Raw genomic sequence first — 26,243 nt, 5'->3', positions numbered from 1 at the left:
TTTGCGTTATTTTGAAGCTTCAAATGTGCGTAAAGTCGCTCGCTCTCACCTCGTCGTTACAACAAGATGGCAGCAGCGGCGGCGGCGGCAGCAGCAGCGTCGTCGCAGGTTTTGACTGTGGTGCGGGTCCTCGTCTTTAGCCTGTTCCTCTACGCTGTGGGTGATGCAATTTACAGGTCTTACTGAAGGTACGTTGCCTTATCCGACCAGGACCGGTGGTCACATACGTGTTCGGTGTCGCGGTGAAGTTGGTTCGTCGTTTTGACGTCGGAACTACTTCGCCCGTCGCTAGCGGGTTTGCTAACTGGCGAGCTAGCCAACTTCAGTTCAAGTGTTAGCAGGGAAAGTTAATTAGTTTGCTCTGACGACGGGTAGTCGTTTCAAAGAGCATGCACTTGTTTGCGTTTTGACATTGAATAACTTAAGCTACGTATTGTGTGAAAGAATACGGACATTACAATGTTTTAAAGTGACGCAAATAATTTTTCTCCAACAAATACTACAATACTGGCCTTACAGAAAGTATACATTGGCTAGTTTGCTTATTAAATCTATATTTGAGTTCGTTAATACCATTATTGAGGTGCCTGTCACTAACAACATAAGTTTCAACAGGTGTCTAGGCTAGTGTTGCCCTTCCCCCAAACACACACATGCGCACACCGCCCCTTCCCATATGTCAACTGTCTCCTTGAGATTGATAAGTAACAAATTGCGTTTACAGCTGGCCCTCTTTTACAACTGAAACATACCACCAACACACACGCGCATATATATATATATATATATATATATATATATATATATATATATATATATATATATATATATATATATATATAGCACGTAGGCTTCTGTCATGGCTCTCCATTTCAGGCTTGGATCTCGTTGCACTGGGATATCGGGCTACCGAGGTTGGCGTTGAGAGGGCAGCTGTGTCCATGCCAGCAGCCTATCCCTCAATGACTGATGGGCACGGCACCTTGTCAAGCATACACTACACAGGGGTGAAGTGTTTACGCTGAGCGAGTCGGATTGTGGTGGTTCTGCTGCTTTATTGCTTGTGAAATGGTCAGTTGCATCGGCAAGCTTTTGATCGGTCGGTGAGCGAAGAAAGGGGTTTTCTACCACGCGTACAGTGATCTCCAATGGCAACGTCATTGCCGTGTCTCTGGGCAGTTTTGTTGTTTGCAGGAATTTTGATTACAACCTCCAAGTTACAGGTAAACTCGCATATATGGTAACCAGTTAGTGTAATAGTAGTTCAGTTTGGCACTTTTGAGAAGGCTACTGGTGATATCGTTCTAACTATGGTGAAGTCGGTGTGTTTCATTGAGAGTACTTTCTAATATACTTCCAGCATATCTGGTAGAACTCACCAGCCCTTTGAAGTCATGAGTAACCTAGTGTGCTGCATTGTCATGTTGACGTCGAGGCACACCCCGCAGCCTGTCTGAGCCTGTGTTTGACGGCCTCGTTAGTTAGGAGGGCCCATGTCTCCCAGCAGGCCTTTTTTATTTTGTAGGACAAGATGCTGTGCTTAAGAGAACCAGCTTCATAAGTGCGTTTGTGCAACACGTGCGCATAGCCGTAAAAACTGGAATCACCAGAGTATGCGCACGAGCCCAGTCGGGAACAAGCCGTCTCTGTTTGGAAATAATCAGGAAGTGTGGCTGACAGGCTTGGCCTCTGCCTGTTTCTGCCTTTTATCATGGTGTCATGACTTGCTGCAACTAGAAGAGTGTTCCCATGAAGAAATTTGAAGGGGGATTTTAAATTTGACATTGTTTGAAAGTAGTGTTTGCGTTCACAAAAGTTTGAAATACTCTGACATGTGAGACACCATGTAGATGACATACTCTATTTGGTTTAATTGGCTAAATGAAAGTAACGTGTGTGTCAGTATGTTGGCTATTGAAAGAAAATGCACGTGGTTGAGATCAGAGTTGTCTGGTCGCTACAATTTGGTCGCAGTGCCTGTTTTTGTCTCTCTACCAGAGAGGGTGAGAAACGCTACTAGTTCCTCACTGAGGGCTAAAGAAAGGATGCATCTTTTTCTCTCATTTGTTGATTGCAGAAAACTATTAGACTGTATTATCGTATTCATGCGGGTTGTTTCGAGATCGGGATGTGGGTCCCTTTCAAAAGTAGATGTCAAGATATGGTTGAAATTTATTATGGATAAAACTCCGCTTTGCTTTATACACCATATATAAATAACATCGTCACTGATCTTCGAGATCTCACACAGTTTTAATTTACTCCATCATTTGATTTACTCAGATTTAGGGCCTTCGAATCAGATCAGAAATGTTGCTTGATGTGCTTTAAGTTATATTTCAGTAGCAACCCAGTTGGATACCAATCAGTGGAATCAGTCATTTGAGTTCATAGGTGTAAAATGTCACTCAGTTAAAACCCGCCAGGCTATGTTGTGCCTCTCACTCCCTCCCCCTGGGGTCACTGCTTTCTTTGCAGGTCTACTTTGTGTGAAACTGACCCTCCAGTGTGGCGTGCGGGGACAGGCCAGAGATGCAACAGGCTTCCCCCATCTCCTATTACAGTTCCTCTTTTAAGTACGGAGGACACGGATGGCTTCGATGTGTATTCGCTTTGGCAACTTTTTTAATACCATTTATATAGACCGCAATTTTACTCAGAAGTATGGTGATAAGGAAGCTGTTCACTTCTTTGTCCACGAAATCTTTGTCCAGCGAGTCATTTTTCAAGTCGACATGTTAATTAATCGTGTAAATGAATCCTAATAAAGGTATTATGCTGGGTTCACACCAAACACAAAGTGTAGTTTAAATATTTTAACTTGAGCGAGAAATCGGGGTGATTTTGTGTTGAGAAAGCCCAGCTGTGTTGAGATTCTCCTCCCGTCATCACTGACGTTGTGTCGTTGTTGAATCAGATATGGAGGGAAAATATATTTTCGCCATAGGTGGGCACCCAGAGACCAGACGAAACTATGCCCAAATGTATGTGTATAAACCACAGACAGTCTATGGTACAAACGATAACGCTGCCGTATTTACGCCTGTATGATGTTACCTTGAGTGTTATATCAGCTACAATGTTAGCAAAGCATAGCACCGATCAATCCAAGCACCAAGAAAACATGCATGTTAAACGTTGTTTGCTTGTCGTCTTATGGATGGACCGTATAAAGTATACTTTAACAAAAAATCAGTTTATTGTAATTTAATCATAGTGAATTCGATTGTTTTGGGTTCATACAGCTGTAGTAAACCATGTGGACATGTGGCTTGCTAGATACAATGAATACTACTGGTGAAAGCATTCGTTTCCCTGGATATCTAGTACTACATTTTACAAAGCAGCACTGGTAGTTATGTCTGCCATGATTGATGAAACGGTGTCTACACGGAGGGAGCCCCCGCTCCTCTCTGGCACGTGATTCCGCGGTCAAACTTCTGCGAGTAATGAAACGTAAAAATTCGCTTCATGTTTGGTGTGAGCACAGCATTAAACCTACTTGTTTCAACTCTGCTTCACTCTTGACTAAAAGATACATGTGGCCTGTGCTTTATTTCTCCCCGTTATTTAGGTATGGCCTCACAAGTCTTGGTCTACCCATCACACCTGCACTCAGCTCAAACAAGTGCCTTAGGAACCAGCAGCAGTAGTACCAGCAGAAACAAAGACTACGCTTGCCGCGGTCACAACACCAGCAGAGCCTTTCACCACCGACCCACGCCCAAGACTTATGTGATCGGCGTCAACTACGGTATCGCCTACCCGAACAACGTGATCTTATCCTCAGGCTGTGGTGATCCAGGAAGTCTGCCCGGGGGACTACAGGAGTGTACACCGCAGGCCGCGGGATTACAGAGAGAGGAGAGCTGGGAGATACGAGGAGACGGTCCCTCTGGGATCCAGTGCGGAGGCCCACAGGAAGTGAGGCTTCGTAGAGACAGCGGCAGAACTCCGCCAGGAGGAGGTTTGGACTGCGGGCTACTGAGGAGGCCCTGCATTAGAGCAGAGGAGGAGGGCAGAAACAGAGGAGCGCAAGTGAGAAGGGGATACGTCAGTCTTCTAGACACAGGTGCCCCCCAGAGATGTGAACAGAAGGCAGGCGAAGGTGGAGAGCATCCCCGGGACAACAGCTGCGCAGGAACCATGCAGATAGTGGAGGAGGTATCTGCTCTACCGTCACTTCCTCCCCCTGTGGCCATGTTGCAAACGAGCACCGGGAACAATGCAGACAGTGTCAGAGTAGGGGGTGTAGGGACACTGTCTACTCAACACGGCAGAGTTGAGGCAGTGACCGGCATGGGAATCGGTGCAGAAGGGACCAAGACCAGGTCTAACGGCAGCACCGAGGCTGTGGCGGGAGCCACGGTGACCAGAACCGGCTCAGGGGACGGCGACTATCAGTTAGTTCAGCATGAGGTCTTGTGCTCCCTGAAGAACAGCTATGAGGTCTTGGAGTTCCTGGGCCGTGGCACCTTTGGTCAGGTGGTGAAGTGCTGGAAGAGGGGAACCAGTGAGGTGGTGGCTGTCAAGATACTGAAGAACCACCCATCCTATGCACGTCAGGGACAGATTGAGGTGAGAATGTGTGTTTTTGTTGTGGCGGCAAATGTGTCCTTCTCATTGTTTGAGAAGCGCTGCTTCTCATGCCATTTTTGATCACAACAGAGACTGCTTTTGAGCTGTCAAGATGGCAATGAACTGTTTTTCCTTTTTGATTAGCATTTTGGCTGTGATGGGCTGAACTGAACCTGTACTATTTCTGCTCTTCTTTTTGAACCCGCCCAGGTGGAGATCCTGGCCCGCTTGAGCAGCGAAAATGCTGACGAGCACAATGTGGTGCGCGCCCTGGAGTGCTTTCAGCACCGCAGCCACACCTGCTTGGTGTTTGAGATGCTGGAGCAAAATCTCTACGACTTTCTGAAGCAGAACAAGTTCAGTCCGCTGCCGCTCAAAATCATCAGGCCCGTTCTGCAGCAGGTAAAGTCAAAGTGTGTCCCAGGACATGCGCAGTAAAGAGTGCCTTTCACCCACACATGTAAATTAGCTCATGGAAGACTGTTTTCTTGAGTTAGAGAGTGCCAAACTCACTCATAACAACATCTTTTATTCATTAACTCTTTGCAGGTGGCGACAGCCTTAAAGAAGCTCAAGTGTATGGGTTTGATCCACGCTGACCTGAAGCCGGAGAACATTATGCTGGTGGACCCCTCCAGGCAGCCGTACAGAGTCAAGGTCATCGACTTTGGCTCAGCCAGCCACGTCTCCAAGGCCGTGTGCTCCACTTACCTGCAGTCCAGATACTACAGGTGAGAACTTCCACATTCACTTCAAGAATTCATTGAACAGACTTTGTTTTGGGTTATTCTCCATTCTCACAAACCTTGAAAGCCCAGGAAGGGTGCTTTTCTTGGTACTAATCAAAGCCATTTTTAAAACCCACTAATTTGTGATTGAGTGAATTCATTGGACTCCCTTTTTTACAGAATAGAAAGTACTACAGATGGTGATATTTTCACAACACGGATGCGGTATTTATGAGGAATAGCGTAGTTGAGTTATCTATCCCATTTTGGTGTGAGAGAAACCAAAAAATGGCACAAGAAAGACAAAGTTGCACACCTCAAAAGGAACTGAGTAAGTTTGAAATGGAACAACATTTTATTTATTTATTTGAAACATGCAGGCTGGAATATTTTTAGGAGGATTAGATATGTCATGCCATTTATCATAGTGCGATCCAGACACCGTTAGCTGACGTAGTTCCAAAGTAATGGTTGTTTATGTGTGCGTGTCTCTGTGTGTTTCCCACATGGCTTAGTAAAGTCTTGCCCCGGCTTTATGTGTTGAGGCTCCTCACACTCTCACTGGGAGCTCCACGACATGCAAAGCCCACCCTTCTTTCTGCATCTGCCTCTCACTTTTTGTCCTTTCCGTTTGCCCTTTCCCCGCACATGCTCACTTTTGGACCTGTGCGTGCATGTGTGTCAGATCGGCGCTCAGTGCGTCACGCCCCAAACTCTGCTGCTCTTACATAACGTGCAGAGGAACTGAGATGTTTACACGAGGAGTGGCGTCATGAAATGGTTGGCATGTCTGGTGGGCAGAGCCTGAGAGGGAGAACGGGCTAATGCAACGGGATCGTGAACGTTCGAGACACGCAAGAACTTAATTTAGTTACTAAGCTGTAAACTAAAAAAAGAGTGATTGTACAAACTGGAACATTTGTTGAACGTCTAAAAACCTGTCCTCACGTTTTGAAATTGCCTAAATTGTTGGCTCCTTGTGGACTCAACCGCTTGTAGAAGTTAGTGGCAGGTGACACGTTAAATGACGTCTGTGCTCGTTTCCTAGCCAAAGTACTTCCTATTTTACCAACCACTGGACGAGACTCCTCCGCTCATCAGCAAGTTCCATCAAGCATGACGTTGTGCAATTCATGACAAATACTTGTATTTCTGAGATGTGTTTCTGCAGCTGAAGCGCTGCACACACCCATCATTACACTCCTCCCGCCCTTCTTTTATAATGCCCTTTTTATATGCCCTGTAAAGAGGACAACGAGAGTGGGGGCTTCCCGTCCCAAAGCAAATAATTTTGGACCAACTGTAAAACGAAAATGCCATCCCTTTTTCATTTTTTCTTTTCTTTAAAAGAGAGCCACATTCTGCCCCCCTCACAGAGATGAGACGAAACGAGGAGAGTGGGGCTATAGTTGTTATATAACATTAAGGCGCCACAGTTGACCCGGTTAAGTGCGAGTAGGAGCATGCTTTTGTCTTTGTGCAGCATCGGCAAGGCTGAGCCCACAGTGGAGTTAAAATAGGCTGGCACTGTGTTATAGGGAGGTCGCTCAGGACACGCACGGTCTGGGAAGAATGTGAAAACTCACATTTAGATCCAAGGGAAGGAGAAAAAAAAAACTATTCAGACATTCCTGTGTGTGTGTGTGTCTGAGTGTGCTCGTATGTGTGCTAGTGTCAACAACTTCCAGGGCTGGATACTTCATGTAGGTTACACAATGTACCCTAACATCCATCACAATAACTGAACTCGGATGGGACTTTAAAAAAGGAAAGAAAGTTGGTGTTAACTTCAATAAAGCTTGTGTGGTCTTAACAGCTGGCTGTGTTTTTCTGTGGCCACCAACAGTCCCAATCTATTTTTTGCTTTGCAAGGCGCCATATTTTATAATAAAGGGCTGTTGGGTTTAAAGTTTATTCAAAGAGCGCAGACACAGTAACCGCTTGGCTTATAATGGGAGACGGAGCGCTTCCGTTCCTCTATTTTTGCTTCCCAAGGCGTGTTTGTTTGTGCGTGTGTGTGTCGGTTTCGCCATGACGATAGCGGTCTGTCTGCGCAGTCGTAGTTTACTTTGTGCACCGTGCGTTGCTCGATCCTGGTTCGTTAAACGTCTGTATTCACAGGAAGATGTCACCACGCCCCCCCCATACCCATACGATTATGTAATTTGACTCCCAGAGCACCGAGTGTGTCATTTTGTTTGTACAGCGGGTTATCAGGAGAGTGGTTTGCAGGACACAGTGTCTCGCCGTCTCCAGCGCTCATGTTGCATAATGGCTCTACTGTATTGTTACCACGGTGAAGCTGTAAAGAAATGCAGGCCTCACCGCAGAGGGTAGGAGTGTGGTTGTTTTTATTTTTTTGCTGGGGTTTTCCCTGGATTTTCCAGAGCCATAGGTAATATTCGCCAGCAATGTGGGTTTGATGCAAAGAGTCAGCTTTTTTCTTTTCTTTTTTTTTTTAAGTGCGAAAAACCAACAACCCCTCCAGGGCCGTACAATGGTGATCTTAACACTTATTAAGGGCAGAATAAATACATGTTTGTATCCATGACTCCATCACAAACTGCTACTGGACTTGTTCTAATGGTCAGATCATCGCCAGACAACATTGTTTCTGATGCTCGTAAAGGTTTGTTTACCAGAATGAGCAGCATGTACATGAGCAGATTTAAGGTGTTCAAATCATTAGGGTATAACAATTAATTTGCCAAATAAATAAATAATGTCAGTTAAATGGAATTTTTAACAAGTAGTGGACTCGCGTATTTAAAATGGCTTATGGTTTTCATTTTTTAATGAACCAGTGTTTAATTTTCTTTATCTACTTTTTTATTGTTCTCTAATGTACCTTGTTAGTCCACAGCAATGCAAACAGAAATTGAGGCTTTATGCCGTAGTGGACCCTTGGTGCCTTTTCCCCCCTGACAGCAAACCGGTGCGACCTTGCTTAGTCATCGGGATAATGCTTTGTAATGGATACGCGTTTGATTTTGTTTTGAGAGCACAACGCTGTAGATGGAAGTCTCTGGCAGAAGCTGCCTCTGATGCTTGTCATGCTCTGATGTGTCGTTGCCATGGCAGCGTGACACAGCAGGGCCCGGTGAGGTGACTGTGCTCTCCTGCAGGGGCCGGTGACGTATTTAAAAAGAAAAACAGGCTCCCACAATGAAAACGGAGCTCCGGGTGCGTGAATAATTCAGCTGAGCATATCGGGTGGAAGGAATGATGGCGGTCGCCTCAATCCAGGTGCCTTGACATGTAGCCTCTGGCCTTATCGCCACACATGCATGGAGCTATTCTGAATGTTAGTTTCACTTAACAGTAAAAAAATTAAATGACAATACAAGGCTAGAAAAAGAGCAGTTGACACAATTGGGGACTTTCTTATTTTTTATTTTTTTGTGGTTTTGGGACGTAAAACAGTGAGAAGACATGTAGCTGTGTTTGTGGATCACTGTTTGTCCCAATGATCAATAGGGAAGCCACGTATGACGGAGGTCCCCGCACCTGCTGCTCGTATGTAGTGCTTTAAGGATCTTTTATTTTTAATTTCTCCTTTCTCATCAACAATTTAATTACAGCATATGTACAAACGTGCCTCTTGTGCACGATATTCTAGTAGTAGTCTCTCAGCTGATCATTACGCTTCAGTTTGTGCGGCACATGCGCGTTTGCCGTTGCGTAACTCGACCCACCGTCCCACGCCTCGGCAATGCAGAGGGATGCGTTTTAACACTTGTGACCAACTTTCTTTCACAGGCGACGGAAGCATTGTGTTCACACGTCCCGTAGCTAGCCCCCCTCCCCCCACCCCACCCCACCCAACCACCCTCACCACGTCAAACACACTCTGATGTGTACACGCGCCCGAGGTGCACACGGTCAGTTATCTCGGTTCTCTGCACGCAGCAGGGGTGTGTTGCCATACAGCCTGCAGTGTTAGTTCTTGTCTTAACTGCTGCGCTCCTCCTTGAGTTTATACGCAAAGAAATACTCATAATATAGTTAACTAATATTTTTCATGGCTGCAAAAAGAAGGAACAAAAAGGTTTTTCGACAATGTCGCGGCCCATCTTGTTTCTGCTTTCATCTCAAACGTTAAGCAACACCAGTTAGTCCAGTGTTAGTCTATTTTCTTCTATGCTCTTTAAATGTATTTATTTTTACATTATGTAGCTTTTATCGTGTGTGTTTTAGTTTTTTTTTTAAATTGTATTCGAACCGCCCTTTGTCCTTTTTGCGTAAGTGTCCTCTTTGTGTCCAAACACAGTTTTCTATTGTGGTCATTGTCTCTGGGGCAGAGCCGCCTCGATCTCTCCTAGCACTTAAAACCTACTTAAAAATGTGAGCACCAGAACCCGTTTCTTACGCCCCATTTTGCGGGCGTTTTTCTGTGAGCGTTTGAGACATAATTTCATGATTTGGGCTTCTTTCTCTTGAGGAGCAATAGAAAATGGCAAAGTGTAATTTCCTCCCCCAGGCCAAGGAGGGCATGGGCTGTGCTGGTAAACATGATGGGCCTGACATCTACAATTGTGCATTTGCACACACAGAAACGCACGCACAGACACACACACACACACACACACACACACATAGAACATTGAGCAATGGCCCCATTTATCCCTCTGTAATACTGTTACATTATGGTCTTGCGTCCGTTGCTTGGCAACAGTCCCCGCTGTCGTCACAGCAGTGGTTACTATTTGCAGCACTGTTGCTCGGCGGCTGTGTTCAGGCCTAATGGCTCATTGTTTTCATCTGCCGCCCCACACCACGGCTGCAAAGATTACCGGTCCCATTTGAGTTGTGCAAGTGGCAAAGTTCTCTCGGTGGAAGGTTTTAGTGCTTTGTTGCAGCTCGTCATACGGGCGTAATGGTCAATTTGTGACACCCAACTAAACCGTTAATGAAAGTGTAATTTCTAGCACCGGCTGTTGTGTGCTTTGCTTTGTGCTGTTTTTTTTAAGATGAACTGAACTCTATTTCCTGAAGATTAAATGTGATTTAAGAGGTGGAATGGGGTTTTGTAAAATGTAAAACCTACCGGAAGATGAGATTAGTGAACATTTGAAATTCAAAATGAGGCAACGGTGATACCTTGACCCGCAGAAAGCAGCATCTGTAAGACCAAGACACTCTTTTAACTCTAAGGATGGGGGTTAACGTTTTTAATCCGTTCCATGAATGCCACATAAAACCTCCCTTTTTGTCAGCATGGTGCTTAACATGTAAACTGAAATCCTAACCATGTTTAGTTTTTGTTGACTCTGCTTATCATGGCCAGCACTAAGTTCCCCTCATATCATTCTGGCATGGTGGTTTTTCTAATCAATATGGCCACTGCCAAAACATCCATGTTTCATGTCCTCTTTTACTGTTGAGTCACCATTGACCATTGATTTTATAGGGTTTACGCTATCTACTTGCATTTTCTGTTTAGCCTCTCGTTAAATCAATTGGGTGTGTGGTGTAAATGGTTCTAAATAAATAACAAAATTGAAAAGTTTGGATTTATTTTCACAACTGACGCATCTTTTTTTAGTCTTATTTCAGTTCAAATGTATTTCCCCCTTTTTAAATATAAACGGTACCAAACACCAGACCAACTCTCCCAAAAATAACCTATTGTGCCTCTCTTTCCTCTCTACAGGGCTCCAGAGATTATTTTGGGCCTGCCATTTTGCGAGGCCATAGACATGTGGTCACTGGGCTGTGTGATAGCCGAGCTCTTCTTGGGCTGGCCCCTCTACCCTGGAGCGCTGGAGTACGACCAGGTAACATTCTTCACGCTCAAGAACTAACACACACACACACACACCAAGTAGAGATCAAAAATCACCCCTCCCTAAGGCCAAGCAAGAACAAGTAAAGAGAACAAAATATTGTTTTTCAGAGATTACAGAATACATATTTAACGTATCAAATTCTTCGGCCTCCGCTTTGCCACTATCCAAAACTCCACAGTGAGTTCATTATGTAGTTAAACCTGTATTTGTTGTTGCTCCGTGATCTCGCTGTACGTGTGAAGTCCAACATATGCAGCGTGAAATCCACCTAATGCTAATCTGATCCAAGCGAATCAGGAAATTGTTCTTGGCAGTGTGCGGCGATCTTCCCACAGGGTCATGAGGTCCGAGCAACACAACTGGGACTTTAAAAAAACGGCAAAGCAAAGGGAGCATGGGAAAAGGCCCGCGCCGCATTCACAGACCCGTACAGGATTACCCCGTGTAAACCAAACAAAATTGAAATTGGCTGCATTTCGATAGTACACGCCAGTACCAAACGTCATTAACATTTTTGAATAAACTGACTGCTTGTTCTGTTTTCAGAGTTGTTGTCTTTTGGTTTGTGTTGTGCCTCCAGCAGCCGCTAGCTGTTTGGACAATCTTCAATCAAAGATAGGGGCTTACAGAGCTTCGCTGAGCACCGACAGCTCTGTTGAACCACCGGGCCATGCCAGAACACACACACTCTCTGGCGTGTGCATATCGAGCCCCCCAAAAGTATGCCGTGCTATGCCAAGGCTCACTGCAGTTCCACTCTACACAGCAAAATGTATTTATAAGCATAAGCCCGATGGTAGACATGTGCACGCACGCACGATACGCACGCACACTGCGGTGAGTGTTCAGTGCACCATCAGCAGGTTCCGGCCAGTCGTGTGTTTGTTCTGGGTTGTAGACACGTGCACACGCGCATACAGCCTGTGAAACGCACCACTGGAGGATTTCCAAAGGTCATGGAATTTCTGGAGTATCTTTTTTTTTGTTGAAAAGGGACAATTTACTTTGATCAATCGTCAAACAAATATGCATTTGAATTAGCCAAAAGGCTTGTTTTCATGTGCCTGAATTTCAAGAGGGGTAATCAAGACGGGGCAGGCCAGAGTGAATTCTTGGGAAATGTCAGCACATATCTCCTGTCCATAACTTCTGCGAAATTAACTATATGTAAATGTTATAACTTGCAAACCAAATGTTGCTGGAAACCACACCTTTTTTTCTTTAAGAGTAGTAAATCTTTCTGTAACTGAAACACAAAACCGTATAAACATATCGGTAGGAAAATGTAGGCACTTGACCCCAAAATTGTTTCCGTTGCTGTTCCTACAGTGTGTGTGATTTTGTGTGTGTGAATGTTGGTTACTCCTGATGGACAGGTGGCACCTTAGCCCCTCCCATCAGTGTGTGAATGGGTGGATGATGTCATGTAGTGTGAAAACGCTTTGAGTGGTCGGAAGACTAGAAAAGCGCTCTACAGGTCCATTTACCACTACGGGTCATGTAGTTTAACATCTGAGCCATGTCTGAAACCCTCCAGTCACTCTGCAGGTCAACTGCCCTAGCTGGGCAAATATATTTCTCATATGTGTATTGAAGTACGCATTATGGAGATGTTGTCTTCTCCACGCTCCCACTTTGACTTTTTCTGTTCTCTCTTTGCGCAGATCCGGTACATCTCTCAGACTCAGGGCGTGCCGGCCGAGCAGCTGCTCAACAAGGGGACCAAGACCTCTCGTTTCTTCTCCAAAGAGTCCAACTCTCCCTACGCCTGCTGGAGACTAAAAGTAATCCACACACTCGAGATGCGCATGTTAATAAGCACACATTATCAGCTGATTCCCATGGTGGCGATGGGGTAAACGGATTGATGCACGTCGATTTTAAATGCAAGCGAAAGGAAAACTGATGCATAAGCTTTTCAAAACGAGATCAAAATCCAGCATGCCTCGAGGAACAAGCTCAAGAAAAACTGTTTGGACTAGCTGCTGAGCACATTCTCAATACATTTTCAATGAACGCAAACCTAACGTTCATCCGCCCGTGTGCTTCCCAGCAAACACCAAACCATGTGCGCGTGTGTGGACTTTGACCTTTCATTCCCTGTCATGTAAACATGTCAAATCCAGTGGTAGCTTTCGACACACAGAAACAAACAACAACTCTTTTTTTTTAAATAAAACCCCTGCGTATCGTTTGTTCTCCCCCAGACAACCGAAGAGCACGAGAAAGAGACGGGCCTGAAATCCAAAGAGGCCAGAAAGTACGTCTTCACCTGTCTGGATGACATCGCACACGTGAGTCCAACCACATCAATATTACTTGGAGCGAACTCCAACCATGCCAAATAAATCGTTTGTGTGTGTGACACAATATTCACGGTGCAGTACGTTCCTTGTTTCGGTACTATGCGGAAAACAAACATTTATTTAGAAAATGATAACAATCCAAAGTTGACCATGAATCTAACTTTATATTATGAATCCCAGTTACGTTGGTCAAACGCTGGCATATTGGCAATAATAAATAAATGACACAAATAAGCTAAACCAACAAGCACGCTACAGCGTTACGACAACTGGTGCGAATTCCAAGCCTCATCTCTCCTGTGCGCCTCGCCCTCCTCCGTCCACCAGGTGAACGTGGTGCTGAGCCCCGACGGCAGCGACATGCAAGCGGAGAAGGCCGACCGGAGGGAGTTTGTGTCCCTGCTGAAGAGCATGCTGCTGATCGACGCCGAGCACCGGACCGTCCCCGCCAGCGTCCTCAGTCACCCCTTCCTCGCCATGACCCATCTGCTGGACTACCCGCACAGTAACCAGTAAGGTCGCCACTACTGGAGCTGAAAAAACAACTAATGTGCCGGAGTGCACGCTCTTTGTTTCTTCTCCTTGTTTGAATTCCAGTCGTATATCAAAAGAAATAAAATGCTGTTCCCCCTCACCTCACTACTCTTTATTCTCTCCAGCGTGCAGTCAGCTTTCCACATCATGGACATGTGCCACATTCGACCCGCCAACGCAGTGTTTGACGCTCTGAATGAGAACACCGTTCACTTCTCAAGGCCCCTTGTAGCCCCCGCCCCCTCCTCTGGCCTCCCTCTGGGCTACAGCAACATGCCAGTTCACACACAGGTGAGACACTGAAGCCGTGTGTTTGCCATTTGCTACCAGGATACGTTCCGCTTAACCCCCAGTAATTATTTATACCAGCCTGACAAAGATCTTGATGCACAGACACAACAGTCAGTTCTTTTTAAATGCCATTTTGCTTCAGTATTACGTTTCTGGTGTGTTTTGTGATGTTTCTGTGCACTGTTCACGTTGCCCTCTTCAGGGGAGAAGGTGCTACGAAACATCAACTCTGAATACTGGACTGCGTGTTTCCATCACTTGGGGCGCTGTCAGACGAGTTATCGCTGATATTCTTTCCACGTCTGCACCTCTGCTTAATTTCCTCTAAATATGACTATTCTTCCTCCTCTTTTCCATTACAGGCTATAAACCAGTCAGTGTTGCATCCTGGGATAACTCTGACAACTGGGAACGGTCAGTTTGGGTGCACTGACTCCTTCCCACCTGCCCTTCTTCTTTGTCCTCCTGCCATGCAAGGTATGCAGACTGCAAACTGCTTGCAATGATTACATAATACTTAAACAATGTTTACATCGTCATGAAAGGGATTAAAAAAACATTACTCAACCTTTTCTAAAATAATTACATTTAGCCTTTTTGAGCTCCATGATTCTTTATTTGATGCCTTTTTCCCCTCCTTTTTTTTTTTTTTTTTTTGAAAGGCAACCTTAACCAACAAGCAGGGTATTCTGTTCCCATGGTAACTCAGGCTCCCATACAGCCCTTACCAGTGAGACCTGGTGTCATTGCTCAGGTGAGACGCAGACCCAAATATGGATTCTCAATACATGCGTGTGTCCATTGTATCCGAGGCAACCGCTGACCCCGCCCCAATCAGGCCTAGTGACAGATGATTGTATTTTTCCGCTCTGTCTCTGTAGCAGGCTTGGTCCAGCCGAGGGCAGCAGCTCCTCGTCCCAGCAGCCTGGCAACAGATGACTCCGGTGGGTCCTCCTCCTTCTCACCCACCTCCACCACCCCCGTCCTCCCTTACCAACGACGCTGCAGCCGCCCAGAGAATCAGCGACTGGGGGTCAGTCACTTAAACCTCAGTTTTGAGTATCTGAACGGAAATTCCCCGTTACATGGCAACGACTTGTTACATGTCGTGTGTGTGTGTGTGTGGTCACTTTTTAGAATTCTTCTCATGAATTGTTCTGCTTTCATCACAGAATAGCATGTAATCCATTCCTGTCACATGTTTTTGCTGCGTTAAGTTTCTCTTGATCTGCTTTTCTTTGTGTTTTCTTGTGAGATATATTAACAGGAAATTGTGTCTCCCCCCCCCCCAACAGCCACTACACCTCGGTCATGCAACAGCCTCTCCTGGCCAATCAAATGCAGGCCCTCTCTGCCCATCAGCCAATCAACATCGGCATAGCTCATGTCGTGTGGCCCCAGCCGGCCAACAAAAGGAACCGACATGTTCACAACAGGTGAGGTTCTGCTCCTCACATGTAGTTAAACTGCTCTGCCGTTTTATTGATATGTAATATGTTAACTCCTCTGTTAAAAGGAACCTGTCCCACCCCAGTAACGTCCACATGCCGGCCAAGATGGCCGACGTTGGGCAGGCGGTGGCGCTCAGAGAGCAGCCTCAGAGGGAGGTGCCGCCGGTGGGGACCGGGCAACCGGCAGTTCAAAACCCAGACGCAGAGGGAAACCACGCAGTGGAGGAAGTGAGCTGCTTGAAAGAGGCGGTGCCAAACGCCAACAGCCAGCTGGACCTGTCCAGTCGGCAACAGCGAGAGGTGGCGGTCCTGATGGGGGACACGCCGAGCCCCGCTGCCAGTGTAATCAGCATCCGCAGCGAACTGACCGACGAAGAGGACGAAGACCCTCACAGGTGCCATCTGAGTGGGTAAGTAGTAAAAATGTTGGGTTGATAAATTGTCAGTAGCCAAATGAGCCTCTGTGGATTATAGGCAGATTATTGGAATTATTAGTGGTGTAACGGACCATTTTGGTTCTGTGATCCATACGGATTGCTAAATTTCAACATTAAAGTGTACAATAAAGTTTTACTGACCATCGTTATCAGCTGATATTCAGTGAACAATATGCGATCAGGACATCGGCCTTTCTGCTCCCATTCGCAGATGCCTGATGTTACGTTGTGAACTACAAATTATTTTAAATTGACAGGCGAGCTTGTGACATTAGCAGCAGCACCGATTTCAGGTTTAGTTCCATTGTGATGATTTCAAGCTCTGTTCAGTTAAAACAAGTTTTGGGCAGAGGTAAATTATTACGTGATCATGATTTGTTCAAATGTAATCTCGTAAAATGTAGTTCTGTAGAGAAAGTTGGATTCAGTTGTTTGAAGGGGACATAGAACGATATAAGAGATGGAATTATGAGCCGTTTAACTTTCTTTATCAATAAAAATATGATCTTTGAGAGAAAAACACACTAGAGGTGACTATAACAAAGTAAAAGGATAACATTTAGAATTGTTGATGGTTTACACTGACCAAACAAGAAAGGGATCTGTATCTGAAAATATGGATCATCCGTAATCGGTATCGGCTGCAAAATAACATGGGAGATCTCGAAAAGTTACATTTGCTCCCTTTCTTTTCTTCCGTGCTGATCCGTGACTCCAACCTCACGTTCCCATTGCACCCTCCACAGATTATAAATCCAAACCTTAAGTTTAATGTGACTAAATGCGTTCTGCTCAGAAATGCTGACGTGACTTTTGATCTCCGTAGGTGTAAAGCGGAGTGTGCGTGCGAGGCGTGCCGAAACACCAGTGTGTCCATGGAGCGAGTGTGTTCCCTCAGCAGCCCCGACAGCAGCCTCAGCACCAGCTCTTTCGCCTCCAACTCGCTTCAGTCCAGCCCCTCCCTCTCACCGTGCAAGAGGCCCAACAGGTCAGTCGTCCGTGGAGGTGTTTTAACTGAGGAAGAAATGTAAAAAAAATAATAACAATCTTATCCTCCGGTCATCTTCATGTTATCCCCCCATGTGTCCAGCATGTCGGAGGACGACGGGCACGAGAGTGGCCACGACACAGTGGAAGGCTCCCCGGCGTCCGATGCGTCGACCTCCCCGCCCACCAACAGCCCCTATCGTTACCTCGACCGCAACCGCAACTGCAACAACCGCCCGCCCCTGGCCGCCGTGGTGGCGCCGCTGCCTTCCCCTGCGGTGCAGGGCCGGAGCCCCCGCGGCGTCAGGACGATGGTGGTTCCGCCGATGAGAGTGCAGAACAACAACGGCCACGGGACAGAGGAGCGTGTTCAGAGGGCAGGTCAGTCTGAATAGAACAACGGGAAACAAATATTTCTGTTAGTGCATAAATCTCCATTTTTATTTTATTTTTTTAATTGATGCTCTCATGAAAATATTGTCATTATCAAGTCCCCGTCCCCTCCCATAAATGTGTCCTTCTCGCCACCTTGTCATTCGGTCTGTCACCTGCACTTTGGCAGTGTCTGCTTTTGCAGGTCATGTGGAAGCAGTAGGGACTTACCGCCCCCTAGTGGCTCATAGAGGCTTTAACAGGTGATCAAGAGAAACCAATGGAACTGGCCACGTTGTACCAACACCTCAAAGATGCATCCATAGCAGGCAATGCTAACATTGCCCAGAGAGTCCTTTTTTTGTTTCGTTTTTATGGCTTTCCCTCCATCAAATTAGTGGTTTTCTTCCAGGAAAGTTTCCAAGGAATAAAGAGCAAATGTTCAAATAGCTGGTGTGTTCACTCCTCACCTTTTTAGTGCAGTGGTTCTCAAACTTTTTCTGTCGCGCCCCACTTCGGAGGAAGAAAAATGTTCGTGCCCCACCGCCCCAACAAAATTGTAACTAAATGGTCCATACTGAATTTTTATTGAAATGACAACTTTTTGTGACTCCTCCTCCATCTGTGCTTTTTCAAAATTAATAGAATAAAGAAAATTGCTATCACTTTTAATTAAACCAGATTGCTATAAAGTTGTGCAAATAGCTTATTGTGGCTGCAATTAACATGTTTGGCACTGAATATATTTTCAAGATAATGACAATAAATAAAATAAATGCATCCATCCAGCCATTTTCAATACCGCTTATCCTCATTAGGGTCGCGGGGGCGCTGGAGCCTATTCCAGCTGACATAGGGCTGGGATAAAATGAAAATGAAATGCAACCTGTGAAAAACTAAACAAAACAAGTTCAAATATTTAACTAAATATCTTTTCAAAACAATAACGTGCAAAACAAACTTAATGCAGATATGCGTGAGCCATCAAGTTGTATCAGTATTAGTTCAAATTCACTCAACACATTCTTAAAGGAATCAATATTCCCCTGATCGCCTGACTCACATCTCCAGCTTCCTGAGGAAGGTGCTGCTCTCTGCCTTGAAGATTTAATTCATTCAGCTTTCCTTATATGTCACTGATAGGCTAATTTCATTAGAAATTATTCATCAGCAAACTTGCGGGCAAATTAATAATTATAATTAAATTAATAAATTTGACTCCACAAAGTATATGCATGTGTAATGTTATAAATAATATATGTTCAATTGTATTGTACTGTCCTGTATGAGGTCATGTATAAGACGGATGTTTAATGTCTCTGAGCTCAAAGACTCGCGACTACCCTTTTCCTCGTGAGAGCCACCGAGCTTCGCTGTGAAGCAGCTGAAAGCTCCGCTCCCGTCTCTCCAGAGTGCAGAAAACAGTCGTGTTTTCGGGGGTGTTTTTATGAAAATGACCACGCTGATAGCATCGGTCAAAACCTTGTGTAGTTCACGCACATCTAGCCCCTCTCTGTGTATGACACAGTGCACATTTAAAGAGACCCTCTTTATCTGCCTTCTTTTTCCCTGCCGTGGTCTGACCACCGTCTGTGCAGGAACCCACAACTCTCCCATTTCAGCCCGTGTTCTGTCAGGTAACTGTCCAGAAGCCCAACGAGCTCTTCATTTAGCACACTACTAAGCTACACGGGAGTCGCATAGGGGCCTGGACGTCGCGATCGCGCATGCGCAAGCGTAACCTGTTAACGCCTGTAAACCTGTAACCGCAGCGTTAACATTTACACGTACTTTTGTAATATGTGAAGTTCTCCGCACTGCCCCCCGCGCCCCACCTGTAATACCTCGGCCCCACAGTTTGAGAACCACTGGCTTAGACCCATGCACAGATGTCTTTTTTTCTCTCTTATCTGTGTGCATAAGCTGGCAACATTTAATGTGAGCTTCAGTGAACCGGCTCGTTGAGCAATTACCTGTTAACCCCTTCAGTGACTCAACCATTCAAACCAATATCTTAACTGGAGTTTGAAGTATCTAAAAACAAATCCCTCCACACCTGACAAACAACGGAAGAAGAGTTTAACAGAAGACGTTTACTCCAGAAAACATATTTTCTGAGTCTGCTTCGGAGGGAAAGGTGGATGCATACGACGTGGTGTTGAGTCGGAGCCTACGCTTTCTTAACTGGTTCTTGCTGTGCAGCAAAAGTTGTCCGCGGGCACTGATCTGAGATCAGCTTCACCTTTTTTGTTCTCCTCAGATGTTGATTAAAAAAATGTTGTTTTGAATGGTGGAGTGAATCTTAAACTGATGCAGATCAGAGTCCGAGGAGCAGCTTTGCTCCTCAGGTGCCGTTTTTCTGAGCCCCCCTTCATACTCTTTATGGAACGACCGTATCCCATCTCTTCCTGGCATGCACTCTTGTTTGTGGTTTGAAGTCTTTGTAGTTTGTTTTTTGGTTGTCTTCAGGCCTTGTGGAGTCTGCTTGACTCAATTATTATGCCTTCTCTCTCTGTCCCAGTCTCAGAGTCCTGGTCCCGGTCCAAAGGGCGCTGCAGCCTCGTAGGACAACAGAGCACTCCCTCCTCCTTCCCCCTCCTCCCTTCCGCCCCCCTTCTAGCCCGGCAGCAAGTTACAGGGCAGCAGCAGCATCCTCTGGGCTTTGGACAGGTCGGTTCAGTTCTTATATATTCAGTTCTTGAATTCAATTCAATTGCTTATTTATTTATTTATTTGGGGTTAGAGCAGCGAGGTACATTTGTATTATTGCGTCACGCAGCAGGAACTTAAATCCGCTTTCCTGCCGAGAGTTAAATGAGAAGATTGATACCACCACCGCCTCTAAAGCCCAACATAGGCTGAGAACCAGGATCAGTTTTTACAGGAAAACTCCAGGAAGTTTCTGTAAACTCCATAAAACCTCCATGTGGTGTTTTTTTGTACACCTGAGTGTTCACTAGCGAGCTTGAGCTGGTCGCCTGCTCACGCGTCATACTTAACGGCTAGAGCGTGTTCGCCCACTTCTCATCTGACTCTCGGCAAGAAAGCAAATTTAAAGTTTTCCTCCAAAAAGAACTGTCAAACAACAAGACTGCGTAGAACCCTGTTGTTATCGGATGGTCACTGAGCCCCCCCACCCCCCATCGCTCTCTCTCTCTTTCTTTCTTTCTTTCTTTCTTTCTTTCTTTCTTTTCAGGTGCAGCTGTACGGTTCGAACCACAGTGGCAAAGAGTGGAACGGCAACTATGGGTCTCTGCGGCCGCACGCCTACATCCCCCCCACGGTCCACACGCACGCCTTCACCCACCTGCCGCACAGCAGCCCCACGCACACCTCGGCCGTCCCGCACGCCCTGCTGCAGTACCCCCCCGGGGCCCCGCTCGCCGCTCACCACCCCCACCCCATCCTCCCCTCCCGCCCGCCTCCCCCAACTCTCCTGCAGCACAGCTACGGCCTCTCCCATCCCCAGGGAGGCGCCATAGTGCACCAGGTGACCCTGGGCATCAGTGCCCACCCCCACCACCACCACCACCACCACCCGGGCCACCCGGCTCCCCTCCCGCACAGGCTCCTCCCCTCCCCGACCGTCCATCCGCACCACCAGCCCGGCTACGGCCACCACCCCCACCAGTTCAAGCCTCCCTTCCCGCCCCCTCACCCTTACATGGCCTCCCCGGCCGCCTACACAGGCTTCCCCCTGAGCCCCACCAAGCTCAGCCACCACCCGCAGTTCTCCTATATCTGAGGAGCAGGACGGGGCCGCAGCAGTGCCTTCTGGTGAGGAAGGGCCACGGGAAATGGACCGGAGCTGCGACCTGGGCAGGCAGAGCCGGCAGCAGAGTACAAAACGGACACTTTTGACGAGGAGGAGGACGAGGAGGACGACGACGAGGAGAGATATATCTAAGGGGATTGAAAAAGGAGAAGAAGAAGAAAATGTGAGTTGATGTTTCATGGTGTTGTCGAGGACAAATTAATTCAGATTGCCAGTGCAACTGAGAGACTTCCTGCAAAAAAAATCGTGCACGAAGAAAACAGCGATTGATTTAAGACGGCGGAAATATATATATATTTTTTTTTGAGGAAGCGTCACGAGAGAGAGGACGACGTAGAGGACGAGCGTCCTCACTGGGTAACGCTCAGAGATTCTAAACTAATTAGAGGGCGGTGAAATCGTTGGTTGTTGCCCCCGCCCCCCTACCCCTATATCTTTGTTGCCTTGTAGCATGTGCTAGCCGGTGATCTGTGTGTTGAAGCCATCGTAGAGCGTATTAACCAGGATGGAGCGCTGCCATCGCCTCGCTGCAGCCGTCGTCCTAGTGCCTTAAAAACCAGAGTCTCTGACGTTACTTCAGGAGCTTATAGATTGTACATAAACAGAACTTAATAAAAAGGAGCTTGCAGCACTTAGACTCTGGACGCTCATTGGATAACTAACGCTTGCGGTCATGTATTAATATTGGCAAATGTTGGATTTCAGTTTGCTTCCTAAATCAGAGAATGGATTTACTTTAGCTAGCGGCGGCACATTTAGGGCTTTGACTGAATGAACTTTTTATGTACATAAAGAGTGATTTGATATTTTGATGATCGATTTCTATTCACTATAGTACTTAATTCATAACAGTATTGTCACTGTTTACTGTAACTGCAATACAATCTAGATTGGCCTCTGGGTTGCCGTGTATTTTAACATATCTTTTGGCATTTAGGCTAGACTTGCGTCGATGCATTTTAGTTTTTCGTTGACGTAAACGCGATCGTTTTTTTTGTGTGTTTTTTGTTGTTGTTGTGTTTTCAGTTTTAAATGCTTCTCAGTGTTTAAGATAACCTATCAACTTACAGTATCATCGCTGGCCTTTTGAGTGTTTCGAGGTGTTATCGGTGTAATTGTTTCAAATATCTGTGGAAACGAACCTTTTTGTCCATGTATTGAAGTCTGTTTTGATACATTCCTTCAGGGTGGATGCATAGCCTTGTGGTTTTGTTTGCGTTTTTGTTTTCCAGTGTGTAGTAGAGCTGCGTCTTTACCGTCTCCTCAGCTGGTATTTTTTTTTTTTTCAAATCAGCACCAAAGACTGTTCGTTAATCATTTCTGAAGCTCGGTCGAGACTATTTCTCCTTTGATCTCCAGCGTACTTTTGCAGTTATCGACATTGGAATATATATATTGTGAAATCTCTATTTAAAAGGAGAAAAAAAAAACAAAGAAAAAAAATTTGAGAGGTTGTTGTTTTTTCTGAGCTGTTTTTTTGGGGCAAATTGTATTTGAAATGTATAGATAATAAGCTGCTATGTACTGATTATCTGCCACTTCGTAGCTGTGAATTTAGAGGAGTAACTCATTCTAGCCTGCATTTTCTCTCTGTATTGTAGTTCCGGATACAATAGAAGTGTGTGTGTGTGTGTGTGTGTGTGTGTGTGTGTGTGTGTGTGTGTGTGTGTGTGTGTGTGTGTGTGTGTGTGTGTGTGTGTGTGTTTTTGTTTTTTTCTTACATAGTATATTGAATGCTATTCCTATATGCTAGTGCCTCTGTATATTGGCTGTGTTTTTGAAGTGTAAACTGCTGTACTATGGAAGTTATGAGTTTTTTTTATTCCGTTGCTTTTAGTTGCATTGTGTGTTTCCATGCGGGTGCGTTTAGTGTCAGTATTTCAAATGTAGGCCGTTAGATTCTGTGGCCGGCGTGTCGTCGCCGGCCTGTTATCGCTTTTCTCCCAACTGTATTGCAACTCTTCGTACTGTACAACTCGTGCCTTTCTTCAAACGAGTGGCCGGCAGATTACGTCCACTCGTCGCGATCGAGGTCCTCCGGAGGGGATCAGCTCCTATTTTTCACATCACGAAAAACCCCAAAGTTGTTTGTTTGTTAGACTTAAGAATGGGTCTGGAAACAAGTTTTTGTTTTTTTTAACAGAATCCTAAGAAAGTACAAGTCAGGGAATGTTATCTTGCGCTCACTGAAAAACAAACAAACATCAGGCCTCAATATTCACAAATGCAAAGCTTTATCCTCACACATGAATGTTGTTGTGGAACTCGACACATCCAGTTTTTTGTTTGCAAATGAGTTACTTTGTTGTATTTGTGATGGCTACTGATGGCTGCTGTTTGTCTCTCGTCATCATCATGTTGACAGTCTCCTGTATGCAGCCATTACCATAAGTAGATATCATTGTGTGTTCCATTCAGGTGTTCTTTCAAAAGGCTTTATCCGTCAATCACACTTAAAAGTTTAGGTCTAAAGTTTTGCTCTACGGCCGCCACCGTAACAAACAAACAAAAAACAACAACGTTTGCTCGGATGTCTGACAAAAAACATGTTTTTAAAAAAAACTTGTTTTGGGATAATGCAAGATAAAGCGCTACAGTGTAATTTGACGAATAATCTGTTAAGTCATAACAAGAAAATGTCAAGAACCATGCGAAAAAATGATCTTGTAAAATAACAAAACAAGAAAAGCTTCTGGAGAAATGCTAATAGTTTTTTGTCACGGCGCTTCTTAAATGTTTTGCATTATAATGGTTTTGCTGTATCGCTAAAGCAATGGAGGGTCTCTGAATAGGCTACTGTTTGGACGAGAGGGTGCACCGTTCAGCTTGCAGAACCGCCTAGAATTATAACTGTGTGTGTGCGCGCGCCTGTGTTTTGTGTGGCACAGTAATATATCCCTTCAAGGAAAATGTTTCTTTTTTTTGTGTTTTTCTTTCCTCAAAATGTTGTTGTTTTAACCATGTGGTGTGCAGCCTCTCGTTGATTCCCCGAGATGGCTCAAGTCTGTCAGCTCAGTACCTGTGATGAGATGCCCCCCCCCCCCTTCCACAATCACTTTATGATCGAATAACCCCCCCGGCCAAGTCACTAGAGGGTCCCGGATCTAAAATCTTAACCAGCACATGGAGCCAAGCAGCCTTAAATAACAACTCAGGCCTTAGGACTCTTTAAAAAGTACTTCTAAAACATATTTTAAGGGGATAAACAAGGAACTATTTCTGAATTTTTTTTAATTAATTTTTTTAAACAAAAAACCAAGAAGGCCTGTGTCTCCTGGGTCCTCGTGTGACAAAACTACCCATTGAACAGGCGTGGGTCTGGACATCTGATCTGGGATCTGGGTTGAGGAATGACTTGTGCAAAATGTTGACTCCTAAGACCCGTTTTAGGTTGATTTTTGTACCACACCGATCTAATCATCTGGTTGACAGTTATTGTATTTATACACAAATATGTAGACACGATTGTTAAATTGAAAAACTGTTACTGTTCTAAGTATGCGTAGATCTGTGTGGCGTTATGATTTTAATTTTGTTGATTTTAATTATTTTTATTCTTAAATGCTACACTAGTTTGACATGTAGCAAACTGCACTGTGCAATATACAACAATATGAGGACTGGGGAAATGATTATTGTTTGGATGTGATAATGTGTGTCTTACCAGTTTGCGGTAGTCCCCCCCCCCTTCTAGTTCTCAGTGAGTTTCAATGTGACCAAGCCTTATGTACCTTGTCACAAAAAGCGGGTTCCTTCTTGGTGACTCTTTTTGGTGAGTGTCAAATTATGAATTGATGGTGTACTATGTCAAGATTCACTTTGAATTAAAAAAAAAAAGATCTTTTGCTTCAGTCAGTGTTGTCTTTATTGGAATACATGTCGTGTCCAGGTATTAAACACTTCTACAAGTGTTGGTCTGAAACGTTTGATGCTCAGAAGTGGACGTACTCGTTTTCAAGCTTCGAGTTTGGCGATTTTGCCGTCGCCATCTTGTTTTATTTGCAACTGAAAATGGGAAGTTACCATATTTGGTATGCGGCCCTAAAGCATACCCTGCTTTATGATCTATGTGACTCAAATGGACCATATTATACTAAATGAACATCATGCTGTATTGAAGAAGACTTGAAACCATAAACTCGTGTTTACAATGTTCACTGAGAGAATAAATCGAGAAGTCATCTTCTCATAGACTTCTATACAATCTGACTTCTTTTTTTCAACCAGTCGCCCCCTGTTGGTCAGTAGAGAGAATGCACGTTCAAGACACTTCCGCATCGGCTTCATTCGAACCGCAGGTTGCAACCTGACCCCTACCAGCTGCTAACGGCTAAACTAGCTCTCTCTGGTCAGCTGGTGGTTTGCTAAGCGGGAGACTTCATGCCTACGAAGGCTACATGCGATTGCCAATGCCTTAAATGTACTCAAAGACACAACTATGACGTGACAACTGAGTGAAACAGTGTATTTACAAGAGGCGTGTTATTACTGCGGTGCGCAGTGGTTTTAATAGGAAACATGCAAACACAACATTGTCCATGAGAACAAAGTTGAATTTGAAGCACAACGGACATAAAACCCCTTTTCCTCACCAGAAGGTCACCATGTCGAGTTCCACTTTGGTGGAAGTCCTCCAGACAACCATCTAGCGCTGTTTCTCACCAACACTTGTTCCTGGACTCTATGACAACGGGTCTAGAGATGAATATACCTGAAGTGAAAAACATGATGATCAAATGAACAAGGAGGAGACACGTGAGGCGGCGACGAGCTGTGCCTCATCTCAGATTGTGCAATCCCTCACAGACTGGGTCGAGCGTGTGCCTTTTGCTTTCTCGTGCTACACTTTAATTAAACGTCCTTTCTTTCCATCGAATCGGTAGTGTATTTCACGTATGTGTAGAACTTATTTAGTCATGCTGATTGACTTTAAACCCCTAGTGGAAAAGCACAAAGGGCTGGAGAAACAGTACCTCTGCCTCAAGGAAGGGGGCG

The 26,243-nt window shown here is 45.3% G+C and overlaps 1 protein-coding gene across 2 annotated transcripts; it reads left to right on the top strand.

Annotated features, from left to right (window-relative positions):
• The first annotated feature begins 78 nt into the window (after positions 1–78).
• Positions 79–25,099, top strand: LOC117732600 (homeodomain-interacting protein kinase 3-like). 2 transcript variants are annotated; one of them, XM_034535643.1, is made up of 18 exons: positions 79–188; positions 3,575–4,578; positions 4,789–4,980; positions 5,128–5,309; positions 10,960–11,083; positions 12,760–12,879; positions 13,303–13,389; positions 13,729–13,913; positions 14,061–14,226; positions 14,589–14,703; positions 14,889–14,980; positions 15,111–15,259; positions 15,522–15,662; positions 15,743–16,087; positions 16,941–17,102; positions 17,205–17,482; positions 19,995–20,143; positions 20,670–25,099. In XM_034535643.1, exons 1-18 carry the CDS (start codon positions 164–166, stop codon positions 21,216–21,218), a joined length of 4,065 nt encoding a protein of 1,354 aa, XP_034391534.1. In that variant the 5' UTR covers positions 79–163; the 3' UTR covers positions 21,219–25,099. The 2 variants fall into 2 exon arrangements, with proteins under 2 accessions (XP_034391534.1, XP_034391533.1); XM_034535642.1 differs by having other exon boundaries at positions 15,108–15,259.
• Positions 25,100–26,243: the final 1,144 nt, after the last annotated feature.

This window comes from Cyclopterus lumpus, chromosome 6, assembly GCF_009769545.1.
Source record: "Cyclopterus lumpus isolate fCycLum1 chromosome 6, fCycLum1.pri, whole genome shotgun sequence".
Classification (NCBI taxonomy): Eukaryota; Metazoa; Chordata; class Actinopteri; order Perciformes; family Cyclopteridae; genus Cyclopterus; species Cyclopterus lumpus.
This window is presented reverse-complemented; position numbering and strand designations above follow the sequence as displayed.